This window comes from Alternaria burnsii, assembly GCF_013036055.1.
Source record: "Alternaria burnsii strain CBS107.38 chromosome Unknown 705, whole genome shotgun sequence".
Classification (NCBI taxonomy): Eukaryota; Fungi; Ascomycota; class Dothideomycetes; order Pleosporales; family Pleosporaceae; genus Alternaria; species Alternaria burnsii.
Window position 1 is genome coordinate 3461256 of NW_024066107.1, and position 21315 is coordinate 3482570.

At 50.7% G+C, this 21315-nt stretch overlaps 8 protein-coding genes across 8 annotated transcripts; 5 read left to right on the top strand and 3 right to left on the bottom strand.

Moving 5' to 3' along the window:
* Nucleotides 1–50: 50 nt before the first annotated feature.
* GT037_001216 (uncharacterized protein) lies at nucleotides 51–3810 on the bottom strand (the record flags this gene model as incomplete). The annotated part of the gene is made up of 3 exons (XM_038926263.1): nucleotides 51–793; nucleotides 848–1557; nucleotides 1610–3810. The coding sequence occupies 3 exons, from the start codon at nucleotides 3808–3810 to the stop codon at nucleotides 51–53; spliced, it is 3654 nt and encodes a 1217-aa protein (XP_038792119.1).
* A 664-nt stretch (nucleotides 3811–4474) lies between these two features.
* On the top strand, nucleotides 4475–5404 carry GT037_001217 (uncharacterized protein; the record flags this gene model as incomplete). The annotated part of the gene is made up of 1 exon (XM_038926264.1): nucleotides 4475–5404. The coding sequence occupies one exon, from the start codon at nucleotides 4475–4477 to the stop codon at nucleotides 5402–5404; it is 930 nt and encodes a 309-aa protein (XP_038792120.1).
* A 1132-nt stretch (nucleotides 5405–6536) lies between these two features.
* GT037_001218 (uncharacterized protein) lies at nucleotides 6537–7291 on the top strand (the record flags this gene model as incomplete). Its single annotated transcript, XM_038926265.1, has 2 exons — nucleotides 6537–7117; nucleotides 7168–7291. The coding sequence occupies 2 exons, from the start codon at nucleotides 6537–6539 to the stop codon at nucleotides 7289–7291; spliced, it is 705 nt and encodes a 234-aa protein (XP_038792121.1).
* A 312-nt stretch (nucleotides 7292–7603) lies between these two features.
* GT037_001219 (uncharacterized protein) lies at nucleotides 7604–12427 on the bottom strand (the record flags this gene model as incomplete). The annotated part of the gene is made up of 9 exons (XM_038926266.1): nucleotides 7604–8925; nucleotides 8987–9265; nucleotides 10053–10302; nucleotides 10358–10617; nucleotides 10670–10960; nucleotides 11010–11108; nucleotides 11866–12025; nucleotides 12077–12157; nucleotides 12209–12427. 9 exons carry the CDS (start codon nucleotides 12425–12427, stop codon nucleotides 7604–7606), a joined length of 2961 nt encoding a protein of 986 aa, XP_038792122.1.
* A 406-nt stretch (nucleotides 12428–12833) lies between these two features.
* GT037_001220 (homeobox domain-containing protein) lies at nucleotides 12834–14276 on the top strand (the record flags this gene model as incomplete). Its single annotated transcript, XM_038926267.1, has 2 exons — nucleotides 12834–13181; nucleotides 13236–14276. 2 exons carry the CDS (start codon nucleotides 12834–12836, stop codon nucleotides 14274–14276), a joined length of 1389 nt encoding a protein of 462 aa, XP_038792123.1.
* Nucleotides 14277–14836: 560 nt separating this feature from the next.
* GT037_001221 (uncharacterized protein) lies at nucleotides 14837–15160 on the top strand (the record flags this gene model as incomplete). Its single annotated transcript, XM_038926268.1, has 1 exon — nucleotides 14837–15160. One exon carries the CDS (start codon nucleotides 14837–14839, stop codon nucleotides 15158–15160), a length of 324 nt encoding a protein of 107 aa, XP_038792124.1.
* A 134-nt stretch (nucleotides 15161–15294) lies between these two features.
* GT037_001222 (general substrate transporter) lies at nucleotides 15295–17110 on the bottom strand (the record flags this gene model as incomplete). The annotated part of the gene is made up of 4 exons (XM_038926269.1): nucleotides 15295–15693; nucleotides 15745–16009; nucleotides 16058–16722; nucleotides 16781–17110. The coding sequence occupies 4 exons, from the start codon at nucleotides 17108–17110 to the stop codon at nucleotides 15295–15297; spliced, it is 1659 nt and encodes a 552-aa protein (XP_038792125.1).
* A 928-nt stretch (nucleotides 17111–18038) lies between these two features.
* Nucleotides 18039–21259, top strand: GT037_001223 (glycoside hydrolase family 27 protein; the record flags this gene model as incomplete). Its single annotated transcript, XM_038926270.1, has 5 exons — nucleotides 18039–19282; nucleotides 19601–19682; nucleotides 19729–20005; nucleotides 20057–20268; nucleotides 20324–21259. 5 exons carry the CDS (start codon nucleotides 18039–18041, stop codon nucleotides 21257–21259), a joined length of 2751 nt encoding a protein of 916 aa, XP_038792126.1.
* Between the last annotated feature and the right edge of the window lie 56 nt (nucleotides 21260–21315).

The following is a 21315-nucleotide window of genomic DNA, read 5'->3' on the forward strand; positions in this document are numbered from 1 at the left end:
ATAGTTTCTAATGGTGCAAGTGTATCTGTAGATTGTATTCATGACCCAACTCAATCTCCGTTACCAAGTCCGCTTCCAAAGATCTTGTCTATCCTCGTCGCTCTCTCCCATACTATGTCACCCCTTCTGTCCTCGCTACCTTTCCTCTTGAAATATAGTATTCGGTGCTGAGGTATGAATTCCTCATCTGTTTGCTCAGTCTTCCATTTCTCGAGTCCGGTCTCCTTTGCGCCCAGGAAACGGTCCTCATATCCAATTATGTAATCGCTCGGATCAAGACTCGGATCCCAACGTAGCCGGTTGAGAATATCGGATGCAGGACGTAGTTTGGTGCTCGACAAAGGCTTCGACGTGGGCTTTGGACGCTGAGGTATCGCACGCTGAGGCTTTGTGTCATCAGCATCTTCGAGGTCTTCGTCGATAACGTCTTCTTCGTCATCCGAGTCCGAGTCCAGTTCCGTGGCATAGACACCCCACTCCCGGTCATCCAGCTGTAGATCTCTGACTTCGCTAGACCTTACTAGCGATGCATCAATCCACGAGATGTTTGGGTCAAAGTTCTTCTCGTCGGTGCGCAACTGCGTTAGGAAACGATCCAGTACCTTGTCCAAAGCTTCCTTGGCTACCTGCTTCTCCTCCGCACTTGCTGCAGAAGCGGCCTTCTCAGCTTTCGAGAGTCCGATTAGGTAACATCCTTGGTAATCTTTACCGTCATCAACATCTTTTGATTCGCTATCGGCGAAACGAGCGGGCCAGATCTGTACTTCGGAGTTGGGTATGGCTTTGTGAATGTCTATCAAGATCAGTTTATCGATTACACAAGGAGTAGATGTATCAGAGTGCTTACCTATGACTAGGGATATGCACCGAGACTCAACCCAACCAACTAAACTCTTGCCCTTTGCTAGCGTTCGGCCCCAAAACTGCATGTCAATCTTGATGAAGTTGTTGTAAGCGTGCAGAAAGTTTGCAACTCCATGCGGGATGTTCAATTCCGGTCTCGGAGCTGAGGGGGCACCGAAGAACGTTTCCCACGTAATGCCTGGCTCGCATAGCTGCTGCTCAGCGTTCTTGAAGGCCTTGACTAGTAGTTTCAGACCAGGAACAGTAGCCGTATGAGCAATGTTGGAGTTGGGTGCATGATAACCCAGCACGACCATTGGTTCTCTTGTACTGCGGTAGTAACGCGGTCGCGTTTTGTGGTAAATGGCATCGTAGACGATGTCGTTTGTCCAGTCAAAGTGGGCGTAATGGTGAAAGAAGCTTGTGACTATGTCTGCAGCCGTGACTGAGCCATAGTCGTGTCCCAGCTTCTTGCATACCCAGGACAACATGAGCGTGATGTGGACGCCACCAAGAAAACCGAACTTTGCACTGTAGATTCCACACTGAACAGCCCATAACTTAATGCAGCGATAAGCTAGGCGGAATGCAGGAAGTGATGGCAGTGTACGTTGAATGTACAGTAGATCGCGGTACGGCTTGAGTTTGCGGAGTGAAAGGACAGACAGGTTGAAGATCGGATCTGATGCTGGAATGTTACGGAACTCGTGCCACCTGTTTGCTATGTGTCAGAAATATTGCGGGATGATAGCGAAATGAAACTTACCTCTCGACAACTTGAGGGGCAGGACAGTACTGTAAATCCATGAGTATCCCATTTACGGATAGCTCAAGCATGGTGCCTGTACTAGCTTCGACCTTACGCAAGATCCTAATACCCTGACTCTCGGCTTTGGAAAGCCGTTGCCGAGCAAGCTTGAAGAAGGTCTTGGAACTGATGGTTCCAATGCAAAGGCAGTCAATATCTGAGTCTGCCGTCCATACACCTAGTGCGTACGAGCCAACTGGTACTATGACCAACGGTATGTCAGGCTGCGCTTGGTGTGAGTCCTCCAATGTACCCAATAGGACATTCTGAAGGTTTGCGAATGCGTCGCGCCATTCGCCAGCTTGTTTTTCGTTCGGGAACATACCATGTGTTTCAAGCACGGAGTGTAAACTTGTGGTGTCTGCCAGGACCCCCGCTGCTCGCCTGTATTCGATGATAAGCTGCTTTGATGACAGATCCTTATTCACATCATTCGATACCGCAGCATCCGTGGACTGAATCCTTGCTCTTACACCATAATGGTCGCTAGCAACGACCTGCTCGCCATCGATCATTTCCGGAACGCCGAAATGGTTGAAGTGAACTATGCGGAGCGATTCTTGCGGCTTGAATAATATCCTATCATAGCGTTGCGGGCGATCGTGGGAAGTGGTCGTAGTTCCAGCAGCAAGTCGGTTGTTCTGGGGGTCGAATGTCGCTCCTTCTTCACCCTCGAACAGGTCACCAGACTCAGTAGCACTTGTTTGGTCAGCCCCTTCGACACGCGCGACAGACCATGCATCAGATAATCCGGCTTCGCGGATCTCATCCTCGATCGCCGATAGTGTCGATACAGTCTCGCTGGATATGGACTGGTTCTTGACCGATAAGTCGATGGTGTAGGTCGATGTGACGAGGTTGAAATCTCCAGCAACAACCCATGATTCACGCTTGTAGTGTCGCTCCAAGTAACGTGTTAGAGTTCCCATTTGAGATTTCTTGGTAGCAACTGAGCCGTCAGTAAGACCAGCAGTCAGGTGCACCCCAGCAACAACCAAACCCTCCGACTCCACAGAGCTGGATATCGCAACGCCATTAAAATGTGCGATAAGGGCGCTCTTGTGCTTGCGATGGAAAGAGACTGAGTGCCAGGAAAATGGGTAGCGGCTTAGAATAACGACGTTCCGTAGACTTGGAAGGGGACCGAGATCGTTCTGGCAGGGCGGTCCATGTGAAACAAACGGATATCTTTGGGCGACCTGCATGACATCGGGACTATACCGCAGTAGGTAGCTAAGGAAATCATCGGAAACTTCTTGTAGCACGAGTACATCGGCCCCCGCTGAATTGGATAAGATTGTGCTGACAATCAACGGGTCGCGATCATGGTCTGGCGGATACTCGGTGTCCACCAAGACGTTGTAGCTCGAAACAGTAACTTCTCTGACTCCAGTCTGGCACATATCTCCATCTGTGTATGCTGACCATTTGTTTTCAGCTGGATCATAGCAGAGAACGGGTTCAGTCAGCACCTCGTGATCGTCAGATATAGTCTCTTGTTGACCTCCGTCGCCATCAGATTGGAGCGTAGGCAGATTTGAGCTCGGTGTTTTCACCCAATAGTCCGAGCTATGAGGTCTCCAGATATCACTCGGAGCCCCGATATCGATAGTTCCATACAGACGCATATGATCCGTTGAGAGTGTGCCAGTCGTCCTCTCACGAATCAAGATAGCAAGCGTGCCGACGCGGAACCGCATATCCGGCAGTAAACGCGCCTTGCGTAGGAGATATGACTGCGATATCAAAGGATGGCCCTGTGTTTGGCCAACAGTAAGATGTGCGGTAGATCGAGAAGGTCCCTGTCCCAAAGCTCGTAGTACGATCGTTCGCAGTGAAACGAGAGGCGAGTCAACATCCTCGCCACCGTCATCGGTAAGATAGACGTTCATGTTGTTCTTTTGAATGAATGTACCCGCTTGAACTAGTTCTATATCAATCGGAGTCTCTTGGTCAAGATTTTCTGCCAAATACTCTCGAATTTGTTGTTGTGCTTTTGGGAGCTGCTCAGGTGCCACGAAAGGGTAAACAAGATTGACGTGCGGTGGCCACTGCAGATGAGAGAAAAAGAAGTCAATGTATGTCTCTTGTATCATGAGTTGGTGCAGGACTTGCCCTTCCGTAAGCCTTGTCGTAAAGCTCCCGCAAATGGTCAACATGACGGCATTGAGAGATCGGTGGAATAATGCACAACGCGGTGTCGTATGATGTCGTTGACATCCTAGCTGGAAGTAAAGAAGGTTCGGTAGACGCCATAATCTGAATGTAAAAGATGCACGGAAGGCTATTGCAAGGGGTATATTGAACGCGTGAAAAACAACTTCGGTATTGATGGTCCTGCGCTGTTGTGATTCTCCAGAGACCTTTATGTCTTGTATAGTAAATACGACCAAACACTGTACTCCACCTGGTGTATCAGTCTACTTCCCGATCGGGTGGAATGTATGACTCTGGAGGTTGCTGAGCCTCACATATGAGGCTCAGGCCAGGTGAGCAAAAATGAGTCATTCGCGCTAACCAGAAGCAGGTCTCGCGCCACAAGTGATGAGTGCATCCAAGTAACATACTCACGAATACGCGATCTTGTTGGAGGACTATTTGCAGCAGCATCATGAGCGTAATTCGAGATGACTCCGACAGCATTGAGAACTGTCCGTGCCTAGGTGAGATGAGAGCAATGCGTGGAAGCTGTCCAGCTCGAACGGCCCGAGGCTCAAGTGGGGCCGACGCATCATAGGCTACCGTACGGTACACGAGGCACCGCGAACAACCCGTAAACCTTCGTTCACACGACACTGTTGCAATATCTAGCAGACAGCGGCTATGGTTGGCCTACTGGATCTACCGAGTGAGCTACTCTTCAACATCATCCACATTGTGCTGTCGTCACCGATTGTGCAGTCAGAGAACGGCAAGCGCTATCGAACGAGCTGGTGGAACACCACTGACCGCAATCTGTACTGCGTACTCAGCCCGGGTCACTCAAAACGTCCTAAAGCTATAGACCTACTACTTGTCAATCGGAAATTACAAATAGAGACTACAGAATATCTATCAAAAGCGCCAAGAAACTTCGAAATCGACATCGCGGTTGTCGACGACCATTGGCTCTGGCCAACACGACGTGTCATTCCCATAAGAAAGCTTGACGAAACCATCGAAAGGTTAGACATCAATATCATTCCATGCTGTACAGAAGGACAGAGGGCTCTGCAAACGGGTTGGGACGACTATATGGGGCCGAATATGTTTGATCTGTCCATGGGCAGCTTCGTCCCGGAAGCACTACTAGCCCCACTATCTTACTTCTTGCTCTATCCACAAACGGATGTGTGCATTGACAGGCAGATATCGAAAATATTCCGGGGTTTGGAAATTTGGCTCGACCCACCTTCAGATGCTCGTTCATCTAATCAATCAAACAATGACCGGAATCTGCCTGTTACTCGGATTAGTACTGTCGCAATATTCGTCAGTACATTGGCATATGGGAACGGTAACGAGGTTTTAAGCCTAGCAGCAGTGCCTTCACGGAAAATACAAGGTCTAGCTCACCTTGATTTCGAGCAGCTGTATCCAGTTGACCGTGCAAAGTCAGAACGCTACCTGCGTGGGCTGAGCAGCTATATCGAGCAGTGGGCTCGCTATTGGAGTACAGAAAGAGTAGGGCAAAGAATTGGTAGGATACAGTTTTATCTCAACGGAGAGATATGGAAGGAGCTCGATTCCGAGAGTTTTGTTACGGATATCTAAACCATAGCTTGCATTTCACAGGCGTGCCCAGCCACCCCGCCAATATCTTACCATCTTTGGGAGCACGACGTGATATTCCCAGCCGCTTTTCGCGTCCGTACAACGCGAACGATGCCCGAGCTCTTCGGCCTACCAAAAGGAACATTCCTCGACACAGCGGGCATGAATGTGTTCGCCCCGTGAGTTGCTATTATTTGGATCGCTGAGCAACATTAATGCGGTGATAGCGTTCAAGCCACAAGATACGCTACAATGATTTGGAAGTCGTCTAGAAGAGTGGTGCTAAACATCGCAAGAAGCTGGAGCCGAGTATGCATGACGGATGCTACATAGTATAAGTCACGTGGCTTGTTTTGCAGTCCATCGTAGGGAGATCATCTAGCATTGGATTGATCGGATTCGGATTCAGATAGCGGCAATGGGATCGACGGGGCGACTATCCAGAGCTCTTTCTTACGACAGCCACTTACTGCTCGCGCAATCGGGTGTTCGTGAGAGAATCGTTTAGCGGAATGTTAGCTCATCTGTCGCTTAGGCCGCTGAAACAAGCTTCACCATGATCGACTCGAAAAGCAAGCGTTGGCGGCGGGTGGGGCTCGTCATCTTGCAATTATCCGCCCTGGGATCGAGCGATGCTGCAGCCACGTTGAAAATTCCATGGGAGATCAGCAAGGGTCTGACCTATACTGGACTCGTTGCATGCCATCTTGGAGCACGTTCAAGAAAAAGCATGGATAAGATGTTGAGTGACGCACTTCACGTTAGCTTCGTCACGCGCTGCGCTCCCTAGCCACCAATCATACCTGTATTGTGGCTTAGCGTTTGAGAACTAGGCAATACCATGACGCGCCTAAGAGTTTTGTAAAGGCAACATGTCTTTGTGCAACAAGCGCAAGAACATGTCCGCGGTTCCAGATTTGATACGGGTGCAGGATGGCTGACAACGACGGTGACGATGAGTGACGATTGTGTCAAACGAGCAAGAAGGGTCCTTCTTGTCACGACGCACTCACCCCGTCTCCAGCGCTATAAGACAGTTGCCCAACACACTTTCCAACTGCCTCGAACATCAGTCAGCCAACATCTCCAGTCCAGCATCACCATCAACGCCAATACCTAAAAGTGTTTCATCATGGTTCGTGTCCAGCAGCCAATTGACGGTCCAGTCGGATCTCACGCCGTCGACAAGCGAGAGCAAACCGGCCTTCTTACACGCTTTGTTCCCGACAAACTCAAGAATACCTCTTTCTACCGCTGGTTGTTGCGTCTCACCCGCGTTCTTCAGCTTGTCTCGTCCGCCGTCTCTCTCGGCATCTTCAGTCAGCGCCTATACAAAGTCTACCGTCTCGTCAACAGTGTCAAGACACGCCGCGGCGTAAACGGCGCCTATGGCGCTGTAGAAGGCATCCTCGCCGCCGCTGTGCTATACACCCTGATCACTATGCTGCTGTCCTGCATCAAGAAATCCGCCAACCCTGGAGGTAGAACATTGAGGTGGATCTGGGTACTTCTCGACCTGCTCTTTGTCGGTGCATTCATCGCTGTCACTGTCTTGACACGCCCAGATGGCGGCCTCGCTGGTGCCAGGCACTGCTACAACCCTCGGCGTCTTGCGAACGGCACAAACCCTAGCACCATTACTGGCGAGACAGCAAGCCGTGATGACTCTTGCAACCTGCCTTGGGGTACTTTCATCTTGGCCATCATCAGCACGTAAGTTCTCCATATCCCAAAGTCCGTAGCAAGTCTTAACCAGCTCTTAGCTTCCTGCACGCTATCACCGCCTCTTTCCACGAAATTAAGGACTATCGCCGAAGTCACAGGCTCGAACAGGAGAAGGCCGCTCAGCAGCACAACGAGATGGCGGCTGACGGCGCTCGTTATTGAACGTGCATCTACCGCACGTGCAGACAAAATGGCTTGCATAATTCTCTCTTCTCCTCAATCTGCGACTAAACAAGCACGGGTTTGTAAGGTGAATTGGTTGCAGCCTTAGTATAATGCTGTTCCACGAAGTTCATGTTTAGCGTTGGCGTAATTAGTTCGGGTATCTCTACATACTGGGCAAGAGTCTTCGATATGAGATTAATAAGATACAAAGTAATCGCTTCCATCCCTAGATACCAAATGCAGTATACAGTCTTCAACGTGCTCGTCTATCAGCGTTCGTTACTCGCGCGTGGTGATCAATTTGCGGCTCTATGCATCGCTCAACACAGCCTTCTCAAACCTCTCCGCCCACCCTCCAGAACAGATTCCTCCAAGCCAATATCCTCCCCTCGCATCCTTACCTACACAATTTCCAATACCACCTGGGCCTACACCTGAACCACTTGCCCGTTTGTCGGTGCCGTACACATGAATATATGTGGGCTTGCCAGTAGTAGACTTACCGACAGGCCCGCCCTGGTTGTCGGTACGAGAAACAACTGCAGCGCTGAAATTGACTTCAAACAACTTGGCCTTTGCCCAATTAGAGACTACGAACACTGCTGGCGCCATTTGCGCATCCGGTGGTGCCATGTTAGTCTGTTGTTCGATACGGCTCGCACGCTGAGAAGCTTCGACAGCCTCCCTGTTCCCTTGCTCAACTAGGTCTTTACGTATACGAGCAGCAATATGGCCTAGTGGCATGTCCAGGAATTGCTTTAGACTGAACGGAGAGACGATGCCAGTTGCCGCGTTCCCGATGAACGCTGTTCCTCTTGGGATCAAGACTTTGTACTTGGTTGAAGATGTCGACAGCACGTCTCGCATTCCCAATACATTGACGAATATGACTGGTCGAACGGGCGGGGACTTAAGAAGCGTGGCATCGGCGGATACGAGGTGTTTGACTAACCACGCGGAAAAGATATCACCGTCGGAAAGGAAGGGTTTGGGCTCGGAGGAGTTTGAAGTGTTATAAGTAATTTGTGAGGCATCGAGGGAGGTGAGATCGTTCATTGCTTTGGTACGCAAGCGAGCCATGTAAGATGCGGGCACGTAGAGCATTCGGCCGGTTGGTGCTTTTTTTGTTTCAGAGGCTGGAGATGGGGATTCTTGTTTCTTTTCTCGCACTTTCACATCAGGAGTGCTCTTATCCTCCACTGTTGTTCTGTCTTCGTCGAGAGGCGCTCCAAGCTGTGCCAGTGGGTCGAAATCAAACCCCCAGAACTCTGGCACATCGTCATCCCTGCCCTCCAGGACCGCCTGCCACGCCTTTAGGAGCGCTTGTCGCCCCATCGCGTCAAGAAGCGTGTGCAACCAAGTGAGGGTGACAAGCGTAGTATCCTTGAAGCTCACAACGTGCAAGCCGAGCTGTGCTTTATCTGTATGGATCCAGTCGTCGAGGACCGTAGTGCTGTTTTCTGTCTGCGTAATCTCACGAAGGGAGTCTAGTACGTCAAAGGATTGGACACTGTCGTTGTGTTCATCTACCACCGGAAATTTGCGGCCGATGGGATGCTCCTCAAACCTCATGTCGTATGTCTTCTGAGTAAAGTTGACCGGTGGACGTTCCTTGGTGTAATGTGATGGTACTAGATGTGGATATGCAGACTCAGTACGTATCTCACATGCAGTTCGTTTGGGGAAACTCACTATGGTATTCGAGTCTACCATTTGTTGTGCTGAGGCGCAACCGCGCTCCTACTTTGTTCCAGCCAGGTTTCTCGAGCAGTTTCCACAGCGAGTCGACTAGCTTCTGTGAATCAAGGACGTCGTCAAAACGCATGGTGAACTCAATGGAGATATTTCTGTTCTGATTCGTGTCATCACGGCTATGGAGTGGTACGACGATGTCTGCGGGTACTTGAGAAAAGACGCCTGGTTGTGCGGTGGAGACGCTGGTCAAGGACGACATTGTGAAAGATTTGGAGGCTTTCAAGGTTTATGCAAACGAAAAGAGGGGAAATATGCGATGCGCTATATAAGTTTGCCAGAACATCTCTAAAGAGACCTAGCAGCGTAAGCGACGAGATACAGGTCAAATCCTACCTGTTCTCGCACAGTCGCAGCTCCCGAAAGCCCCGATGCCGACTACTCACGAAGTGATTTCGGGGCGCTCGATTTTACCGAAAGGCATGGCAAACCAGAAGCAAGGTGGCCTGACCCGCGCGAAAACCATTGCGACTTCTCTGTATACGGGATTCGCTCTTTCTGCTCCCAAGATAAGGCGCTCGTCAGCAGCGCGTCTGCTTATGTTCTCCCTCCCGCCAAAGGACTGACATTAAGCGGTCCATTGGCTGAATAGATAGTTTCGCATTAAGGCTTACATCTCCACCCGCATGTTTACTGGTGCATTCGTCTAGTTGGTAAAGCAATATATGAGTCTCGGGAAAAAACCCTCATGGGGCTGTATGATGGGAGAACTGAGCAGACCCGAGTAGATATTCCCATTCTTCATCATGCCCATGAGAAGCTTGTAGTCATCTCGATTTCAAAACGCACAAGCTAGATGGAGTATGTAGATGTCATTGGGATCGTTATCATTTCGTCGTTATTGTCCTCATGAGGAACGGTCAATTGCCAGGTCCAGTAAAATTCCCAATGAATACAACCAGTATTGCACAATATGCGGCAGACGCCGCGAAGAGTTCGTGTCTCGCCGCCTTCGTCAGTAGACTCATTGCGGCGCTGAACAGCAGAGTAAAAACCATTAACACACCCACCGCATTGAAAGTGTCTCGCTTGTTAGTATCGATGGTGCTCGTCGTGGTCGAGTTACCCGAAGGGTCAATCTCAATGTGCGCAGCCGTGTTCGTCAACTGGTACATGGTGATGACTGGTATCACGAGCAGACAGAATATGATGAAGGTTATTAGGATGTTGACCAGCTTGTCAATGCGCGAGCTGCTGTAGTATGAGATGTCGGGATCGGTGGTCTTCTCTTGTGCTTCCGGGGTCCGAAAGTACTTCTGCAAGATAGGTAAGTGGTGTGTCTTTTCACTTTCAAGAACACAACGTGCATACCTGTAGTGGAGGTGTTTTCGTTCGGAATACCTTCTGAAGGAACTTGTCTGTTTGTCCTATGACGGTTTCAACACCGCCATCAAAGGTTGCCCACTCGCGGCCGTTGTGAATGGTAACCATGTCCTCTTTAGTACGAATGGATTCAAGCCCTTCATCCAAAAGAGGCTTCTTCTTGTAGCAGTAGCGTCGTAAGCTGCGATAGTTTCGGTCTGACGGCTTTTGAAAAGACTGAAGGTCTCTTGCTTTCATAAGCACCTCATCTGTACCATGCTTAGCTATTCGTGCCCGGATTGGTTATCGGCGTATGCATACCATATTCTAATAGCTTGATTTTAATTTCGCGAAGTACGACTCGGCGGCTCCGAGGCGCTCCTTCATCATGAGGTTGGCTAGCATCGTAGTCTCTTGACATCAGACGACGCTGGTCTTCGAAAGAGTCCTCCAAGTCGATTTCATCAAGCTCTGCTTCTAAGGAAGTAATCTCATCCTGTAGATCAAGCAGGACTCGTGAGTGTAAGTAACTGAAGGATCGATAAAGTGCGAAGTTTGTATCACTAGCCTGAAACGCTGCAAGCCTTGGGAAGCCGTTGGGTGTTCCTTCCACTGACCGTCATCAGCACCAAGCGATATAGAGAGACTTTGGTGTGCTTACGTGTTCGGGTGTTAGTTTCAGTCACGAATATGGGGTCTGGCTCTGAGCGAAATGAACCTGTGACGCGTTTTAAGACTCCAGGCCGCTTGTTTTCGGTTTCTGAAGATGTATCAGTGTTGCTCAATGCAGATTTAACCTTCCAGCCCCCGGAGTGGCCTTGCCATGTGCTATAACCATGTCATGCATACGAGCTGTCAGACCAGAAACGGTCATCCCACAAGATTCGATGCTCTACACCGGCCATCTTTGGTGCGAAGACTCGTTGCTGATATATTTTGGGGGCCAAAACGGTCGCATAGAGAAACGTACGAGGCTGTGCACTCTCAACATCAACTTCGTTCGTTCGCACGGAGGGCGAGATGGTAGAGTGGCAATCGCTATTCTCGTCCGCTATCTCGATGAAAGCATCTCCTCTTAAGGTCGTGTCGGTATTCGTTGGAGATGCTGGCGATGGAGGTGTTTTGTCATCGGTGAACGTATCCCCGGTCATGGTACGAGGAGGGGTCATTGCAAGGCAGAAAGGCAAGCGCGACCCGCACGGAAGCGAAGAAGTGACGAAAAGAAGATGGGCAAGTTTTTGCGCACAATGAAAAATCACTCAAGCAGGCATTAAGAGTGAGATGTGGCTAACAGGTTGTGGCTACAGAGGAGTGTAAGTAGTGTTGAGAAAGCAAGGTTGAGAAAAGCGATCGCAGTATCCGTAAGACTCAGCCCCCAACGCCCTGAACGCCCCATCCCATAATTGACTGCACGCATGACGATTTCAGCTGCCTGTGGCACACCGGTGGACTCAGCCACATTGATGGTACCACTGCTCAGGCGCCGGCCTTCAGGTCCTTTTCGCGTGTCCAAGTACCGTCTACTTTGTGCGTATAGAAGTCTTTGAGCTGATACTCGACCCACCCATGCGGGCTGTTCCTACTCGCATAAATCGAGTAGGCAGCCTTGGTTTGAGCACCAGTGGACGCCGATGCCTTCTTGCGCACCAGGTCGCCCTTTCTGAAGCGCGCCTCTGCCTGAGTGTTCGTCAGAGCCAGCTATGCGTGTTCAAAAAAGAACGGACGTACCGCTTCCGGGTTTGTGATATGTCCCACTCCAGACTTGGTCAGAGGAGTTTGAACTTGGGGCGCTGAGTCCAAGTGTTGATCCTGTGCCTGAACATCAGCCCTGTGCGGCATGAAATTTGGGGCACGACTCACCTCGGCGGCCTGAAAAGGCTCAGCTTGGAGCATGTCGGTTGCCATTGTCGCTGCAAGTGTGTTAAGTGAGGCAGGATAGCCTTGTAGGTGATGCCCTTGGGAACGAGCAGGCTGTCTGCTATTATAGAGAAACGCTATTGCTGGCCTCCTTGACCGTGTACTTGCTGCAGCCAGGCAACCTAGGTTCGTGACCGGTATCGATAATGGTTGGGGGCACATTTGCGTGCACAGCCGCAGCTTACAGAAGTGCTTGCTAGGCGCATTCCGCGGTTCTGCACGACGGACCTCTCTGTGGATATGCTGTCGCTGAGCAAGCCGTCATGGTTTGCTGCCATTTGCCGCATAGGGTCATGACATGGGGCGCTTGGTCAATATGGCAAGACGAGCGTCGAGAGTGCATGGTGGAGGCACTGCTTTTGGCCCCCAAACGGTGGTGGTGTAATTGCGCGACGCGCTGATTGGCCGGGAGGAGCAGCACCTGCTATCTCCGCACCCTTGGAGCCGTGTTGCATGTCCCACCCAATATGGGGGCTGAAGGTTGGTCCACGACGGTGAACTCCATCCCTCATAATGGCGGGTTCCTGCGAACTCTTGCAGCCTCGCAGCCTGGAAGCCTCACAACACAATGGCTCCTCTCTCAGCCTCGACGGTACGCGTCGCGAACGGCGCAACGACTGAGATAGCTCCTGCCAACGCAAACCCACTCCCAGGCAAGAGCATAAATGCCGACTTCCAGATACGATATGTTGAAGACGAGCCGAGGCGCAATGAGCCGGTTCCACTGAATGGCGAATCTCTGGTAGAGACGACGCCTGGCAAGGAAGATGACGCCAGCTCCAACGCAGAAGCACAGAAGAACTGGTGGGCCGAGGCCATTGCAAAGAACATGGACATTGCAGATGGCTACACCAAAGTCGCAGTGCTTCTGATCAAATGGGCAGACCATCTGGACGAGCTAAGAACTGCTGACGAGGTATGTTCGGCTGAAGCACATCGGGACAGAATTGATTGACTGACAAACCCAAAGGCCCAAGAACTCGAATCCCTCTTCCGCGACCGCTTTCACTACCAGACCAAGACCGTCGAATTGAACATACGGAAGAAGCCGCAGCATCAGCTCGACAACCACATCAGCCAGTTCATTTGCGAGCATGACGGGACACAGAGTCTACTCATCGTCTATTATACGGGACACGGCATCTTCCAAAAGGCAACCAAAACTCTGGAGCTTACGGGAACCCAAGATCCTTCCAAGGACACAGGCTTTAGCACTGTAGCCCGAGCCACCTGGAACAAGGCTGAGGAGCAGCTGCGTCATGAAGATGTCGAGGCCGATGTGCTGACTATTCTGGATACTTGCTACGCCAGCAATCTCGTAAAGTCCAGCAGGCAGGAAGAGAAGAAGTTCGAGCTACTGAGCGCTTGCCACTTCGACGAAACGACTGCCGCACCCGGGCCGAACTCGTATACCCGTGCTTTCATCGACGCTGCTAATGAGCTCCTCGACAAAGACCCCAAGCGTCCGATATCTACCTTTAGTCTGATGCAACGCATCAACCAAGACCCGAGACGCATCGATACACCTTCCCAACTTTGGGGCCGTAGTCGCAACCCTCAGCCAAATCAAGAGCACATATTCTTGACACCTTTCGGACCAGAGAAAACTGATGCTCTACATCAGTACCGCCCAAGGGCCAAAGGCTTTCTGACCCTACGGTTTGGTCTTCGCGACGCGGAGCTAGACCAAGCACAGATCGACTACATGGCCAGACTTCTTACAAAGGCGCTGAACAACAAGGAACGCATTGGCTTGAGAAGGATTGATTGTCTGAGCATGGAGCCCGCACCACCCATATCGCATTTCGAGCGCGTGACATCCGTGTTGCGTGTCAAAGCGCAGTGGAAGAAGGTGATCGCTAGGAACAAGGAGAAGGCGCAATCGCAGAATGGCAATGCCGCAAACAGGTCGATGAAGCGCATATGCGATGAATCCGACCAACTACCAGATGCGAAGAGGCAGCATCTGGACCCGACACATCCGCCATCACCGCCAGTATCGGATGCATAGGATTGGTTTTCGTTCCTTTTATAAACTTCTTTTGATCCCGGATACCCCATAGGCGCTTGTCGCAAAGTTAACCTTTCCAATCTTTTCGTCAGCCTTTACACAACTAATACAACTGTACTCCACTTTGATCTGTCCGACGAAGTGTCTTACGGTGCCATGTGCTATACATTGATTTGTACAGCACTGTTGTTAATTGTTGGTCTAAAATCTGGCGCGACCATGCGGCGCACTGAAACTGAAGTGGTGCCACCTGCGTGGGGCACTTTCGATCTCACCACCTTCGCTAATCAGCACAACGAGATAACGCCACCCGTGCAACACGCTGGACAAAGTCACCTCGTATCTTCTGGTCTATCTCAGATGCTACATGATAGTGAGACAAACACGTTCTCGATAATGTTGCAGTATGGTATAAAAGGTAGGCCATCATAGCAAAACACACCCACATCATTATCAACACCATCATCATCATCATCACATCCACTGCTACAACAAATACCCTGACAGAATTCGAGGTGCTTGGAGAAAATCATTCAACCTTCACTCCAATACACCCCTCAATGACTGCATCCACCACAAAAACCGCCACTGTAGTGTCGGCATCGAACCAACACGACCACATCATCGGCCATTGCCGGGCACAACGGCACACACTCTACTCGTGCAGCGAAAGCTGTATCCCTGTACAGCTAAAGTCGAGCCAGAAGCCCACCGCAATTCCACAACTAAGTGAGGATACATGGACGGATAGTCAAGAGGAGCTCGAGCGCTGGGGCATGGAAGCCACCGAAATGACGAAACCCGAGTCCAGTCAAACTGCAACACCAAATGATACACATGGAGGAGGTTTGAAATATGAGGAGGTAGCGAGGTTCTGGCAATAGTAGAAGACGAATACGGGAGAAAATGATCTGGGATTGAATAAAATGTCAATGAAGTTTATTATTGTTAATGGTTCTTGCGACGACAGCATACACTGAAATTACCACCACTGATATACCAACCGCAACTAGCTAGCTCATGCATGCGACTCTACGCGCTCGACCCCATTCTGTTTCTCGTATTGCATGGCGACGTCCGTCAACGCAGGCTTCAACGCATCCGCAGCCTCACGCGTAAACTTGCGCGCGGAAACCTTATGCTCGAACATCAGGTCCAGTTCAGAGTAGGTGAAACCCTTCGGCTCAGGAAGACGGAAGTATCCCCACGCAATGAACAGAAGTGCAATGCCAGCCCAGAAGAAACCACCCTTCGCGCCCCAGTTCCAGTCGTTCTTGCCAACCATTTTCGGCATGATTGTGTTTGTGACGAAGACAATGGAGTTGTATGAAGCGCGAGAGAGTGCGACAGTCTTTACACGGAGGCGTGACGAGGGGATTTCGGCTGCAAGAGAGTAGCAGATGGGTCCCAGGGATAGCTGATTGGGTTAGCTTGTGACTGGCTGCAAGACAGAATGTATCAAACTTACCTGGAAGCAGAAGATCATGAGAATGATTAGAACGCCTCCAGCAAGACTTGCATTCTTGTTCGTAGACGGCGCTAGGCCGATGAAGCCAACAATCAAAAGTATGATGAAGATGGCGGACAATCCAACGAGGTATATGGATCGTCGGCCAAAGCGCGTCATGATCCACCAGGCGATAAAGCATCCAACTAGACCCAAGCAGTCCTGACCGATGGTTAGATGGAAGGAGTCGTCTTGACTGAGGCCTACGCCTTGCATGAATTGAGTTCTGATAATGTCAGTATATGTTCTCCATGTAGCACATGATAGAACTTACCCAAAGCCCATGAAGGGAACACCGCAAAGAGCTTGGGTGATAAAGGCCATAGCAGAGACTTCAGTGCGGTGTAGATCGCTTCCTCGGAACAAATGCCAGTAGTTGGTTCCAGCGCCGACTTGTTTCTCGTACTGATCAGTGACAACCATCATCTCCACGTGCGCATCGAGGTCGAATTCAACGCCGTCTGTGGGTGTAGTGATCTGGCGGATCGCTGCTTTGGCCTCATCGATGCGGCCTTGTCTGACTAGCCACCAGGGTGATTCCGGTGCGAGGAAGGTAGCTAGGATGATGGGGATGGGCCAGATCCACTGTAGAGCAAAAGGAATGCGGTATCCCCATTGAGTCGTGTTCTTCATCAGTCCAGTGAGAATACCAGTAGACAAAAGACCACCTATGACCCAGCACATGTTGATCCACGAAGTCATGTATCCTCTCAGATGCGTGGGGCAGAGATCTGCGGCATATGAAATTGCCAGTGTTTGGAAGACACCCCATGGAAGACCCTGGATTATGCCTCCCACAAGGAACATCTCCAGCCCCGTAGAGAAGAACGGAATGAAGATGGCGCCAGTCATGAACAGCATGCTGCCGATCATTGTCTTCTTGTATCCAATCCATTCAGTGATATAGCCGTTGACGATGAGACCGAGAATGCATCCGACCTATGTGCTTGTTAGTAAAGTCCGTTAAGCTGATACTTTCACTGGTGTATATGTGTACCTGAGTGCCATTAAGGATGATGGTTTGCCATCTTGAAGAGACAAGCTTGTTGCCATCGGCATCAATCTCATCGCCGAACTTGTTTCGAAATGGTTGAAAGGCGAAGAACTTGTTCATGAGACTTGTATCGTAGCCTTCCATGACAACGCAAAGCGATATGACGAATGAGAATATGATCGCTTTCCACCAAAATCTCAAGGACTGCCGGACCGACATGTTGTGCTCATTGTTGATAGCTGCGCTCGTCTCGTCGACGGCATTGTGCTGTCCTTGTGTTGAGGTGACCTTCTCGGTGGCCACGTTGCCGGTGGTCTTCTCCATTGAAGCCATATTGGACTTGACTCCAGAGTATGCGAGGGACCAGGAGAGATAGTCTTTGGTATTGACCTGTCGAAAAGATGTAGGCCTACCACATGGACGGATCTGCGGTCTATATAGACCTGAGCCTTTTGTATGCATAGTCAAGAGATGAACCATTTACAGGAGCCATGCCACAAGTGAAGGGCTAGCCCGAGTGCTTGGGAGTCTAAGCCCCGGTAATGGCCGAGAAGGGGCAAGAGCGGGTTGTCTTGCGGGGAAACACATGGCGGAATATTCGTACAGAGTGCCCATGGGGAGAGCTGGGGCGTCTAAGTGCGCGAAGAAAGCCAATCACAACTAGAGCGAGGTTTGCCCAGTCGGCCACCAGGTCGTGAGAGACTTCTCCGCCAGTATACCGCCGCTAAATAAGTGCTTTGGCCTAGTGTAGCCGTTTCCAGTTTTGGTCAGCCGTCCGGGGGGACGTGCGAGTCATGCAGGCCCGCTTCTCCCTCCTTTTGCCCATTCATTCGGTTCTCCGCCAGTTTTCCGCTCTCCATCCCCAGATTATTGCGCAACTTCAGACCTAGTGATGCGCAAACCATCTGCATGCAGTGCATGTCGGTAAGCCTCTGATATGCTGTCCTAGTCCGTACAGGCGCGCACCCGCTAATTTGGTTGAAGAGCTCGTCGGCGCAAATGCATCTATCCGACAAACCGGCTGGCAACGGTGTGCGAGTATTGCTTGTCACATGGTCTACAATGTCTCCGAGGCCCACCAGAAGGAGGCTATTATGCCAATCGCCAGGCTAGACTTCATGAGAGCATTGCAACTCAGCAAGCTCTCTCGCTCCAAGCCAAGACATTACCAAACCAAGGCCACGAGGATCTACCACCGGCCGCCTTGAGGCGAGCGTTAGTGGAGCTGTATTTCGACTACATTCACGACCAATTTCACTCGATGTATCACAAAGCGTCATTCATGGACGATGTGACCAATGACCGGGTACCTCATATAGTGCTCTATGCTATCTTTGCGCTTGCCGCAAGATTCTCTACCGACGAGTTCTTTGACGGAACTGATCCGAGAGAGAGGGGCGAGGTCTACCGTGCATCAAGCGAGAAGCTCTTCAGTATCCGCGAGCTCACCCCTGTAACGGTTCAGGTATGCGTTTTGCTGGGAGCATATGCCGCTGCGAGTGGCGAGACAGACGTCGAGAACCTATACTACAGTATGGGCGGAAGGCTAGCTCTAGCCCTTGATCTTCCCAATCGTCCGGTCACAAGCCTGGTGGAACGCGAAGTCAACACCAGAACTTGGTGGACTCTATGTATGGTTGATGTCTGGTCATCCACAGCCGTGAGACTACCACGTATCATGCCATTCGATAGCGCTGTGCCCCTTCCAGTGGATGAGATACCGTTCTCCGTAATGAATAACGATCTAAGGGGAGACTTCAGCGACCAAACGCCGTACCTCAACTCTCCCCTCCTTGCTGAAATGGTAAAGCTCAATCGGATTCTGGCGAGAATCATCGACTTCAATCGAGTGTGTGTATCAGAACACCTCGAAGGACCACCACTTGAAAGAGGCATACGAGAACTTTCTCGCGATCTCGACGTCTGGTTAGAGGAAATCCCGCACCAGATGCGTGATACGCCAGCAAATCTCGAAGCCTTCGCATCGCGTGGCCTTGGCCGAATGTTTATAGCTGTGTATCTTGGCTATTATCATTACGGGCTGCTTCTCAACTACCAATTTTTGTCTTCGTCAGTTGACGCGCCAACCGACTCTGCAAAATATGCTGACGCCTGCAAGCAACATGCAGCCCGACTATGCGCCCTCGTCTATCGCTCGCATTCTACACCTGGTAATGAAGTTTTGTATTCAGCAGTTTCACACATTCTCGTCGTTGCTTCCACTGTCCAGATCCATACCCTACTCTTTTCTGGCGACGAGGGTGAGATACGTATATCGAAGTCCAGGTTGGAGCGCAACTTTGAGATACTCTTGCGTCTGAAAACGTATTGGCCAAGTGTTGACGGCGCGATGAGTCGTCTACGGGCGTTCCATCAAACTTGTCTCCGAAGCAAAGAGACGAGCTTCGTTCTTGATCGATGGTTGCTGCGCTTTCTGGTGCAGTTCGCACCTCATATGGAGCTCGAGCCGAGGGACAATGATCCTGAGTACGAAGCACTACTCGCGTTAAGCAGGCAATCCCCGCTATCGTGCTATTCAGGATTATCTCTGTAATCGTGCAGGATTGAGTCAGTAGCTCCCATTCAAACATGGTGGGGTAGCATGAGCGTCGGGCTCTAGCGGCGGAAAACTGGCCAATTTTCCTGCCCTTGCGGAGCCTCCGACATGCCGCATCCAATTCTGCGGACTTGGCGCAAGAGTCCATTCATCCACGCCTAAGATCCACTTAAGATGGTACATACGTAGAAGACTGTTTAAGACGCCGTTGGTGCATCTCTCACGGAGAAACAACATTACACTTCCATCATGACCAATTCACGTAGCAGCGTTCTGCTGGTGACGACGCTGCTGGGTAGCGCAACTGCCATTAACAATGGTCTCGCTACCACACCACCAATGGGCTGGGTAAGATCCATCAACAATATTTCAGATCTATTACTGATCAGACAAGAACAATTGGAACGCCTTTGGATGCGACGTCTCCGAAGACCTTCTCCTTACGACCTCTTCACAAATCCTAAGCCTAGGATTGCGAGATCTGGGTTACAACTATGTCGTGCTGGACGACTGTTGGCAAGATCCAAAAGGTCGGGATGAGAACGGAAAACTCCATCCAGCCCTTGACAAGTTCCCCAACGGCTTGAACTCCATCTCAGATCATCTGCATAGTCAAGACCTCAAGTTCGGCATGTACAGCAGCGCCGGTGAGATGACATGTGCGAGGTTCGGTATGATTTAGCAGTCACTTTCGCTTTCTGCAGCATGCTGACATCGATTAGAGGGGTCACTAGACCATGAGGTTGACGATGCAAAAAGCTTTGCAGGTTGGGGTGTCGACATGTTGAAGTATGACAGCTGCTATCATATGGGTCGCGTTGGCACACCATCAGTGTCGTTCAACCGCTTCAAGACCATGTCTGATGCTCTGAAAGCGACAGGAAAGAACATTCTCCTCAATTTGTGCAACTGGGGAGAGGATCTTGTTCACACCGTAAGCAAGATGAAATTACGGCCTACCGTGATATGCAAAAACTGACTTCTTGTAGTGGGGAATGAGTATATCTAACAGCTGGCGCATCACAGGTGATATCTACGACTCTTTCACGCGTCCTGATGACCTCTGTGGATGCAACAGTTTGTCACCCGGCGATGTTAACTGCGTAGCACCAGGTACACATTGCTCGGTACTGTTCATTCTCAACAAAGTCGCCCCTTTTGCCGACCGTAGCATTCCTGGGGGTTGGAGCGATCTGGACATGCTTGAAGTCGGTCAAGGCGGCATGACCGACGAAGAATACAAAGCACACTTTGCGCTCTGGGCCGCGCTCAAATCTCCGCTGTTCCTTGGTAACGATCTGCGTAATATGCCAGCTTCTGCTCTTACCATCATCAACAACCCTGCCATCATCGCGCTTAGCCAGGATCCCCATGGGCGAAGTGTAACACGCGTTAGAAGGGACACGGAAGGTGTAGCGAAAGATGAGTGGGGTATTGGTGAGACACACGTCTGGGCTGGACATCTCCAGAATGGAGACGAGGCCGTGATACTCCTTAACGCTGGTGGCAAGGACATGGAGATGAGCGTCTCACTGGCCGAGATATTCATACCATACGGACCCGGTGGATCAGCACCGCACGTGAAGTATGATTGGGCAGTACACGACCTCTGGGCTCATCGCATGCCTGAAGCTACTGCCGAAGAACTACTCAGCGCAGATACTCATGTGCAGAGAGAATCCATTCTCTCAAAGGCCAATTGGTACAATGCTACTGAGATCCCTTACGCCAAAGGCCTCGCTCAAGAGGATGCGCGACTATTTGGAGAGAAGATTGGTGTAGTTGAAGCTGGTGGAATGCTCAAGGCAGACGTTAAGAGTCACGCTGCACGAGTTCTACGTCTACGTAGAGTTAAAAAGGAGGGAGATGCATTCGAGGCAAAGAGTATCTCGAGAGAAGATGGCAACGAAAGGGACGAATTGTAACGACACTGATGATTAGTAAGAGGCCTTTGGAACAGGGAATAAGAAGTGGCCTTGGT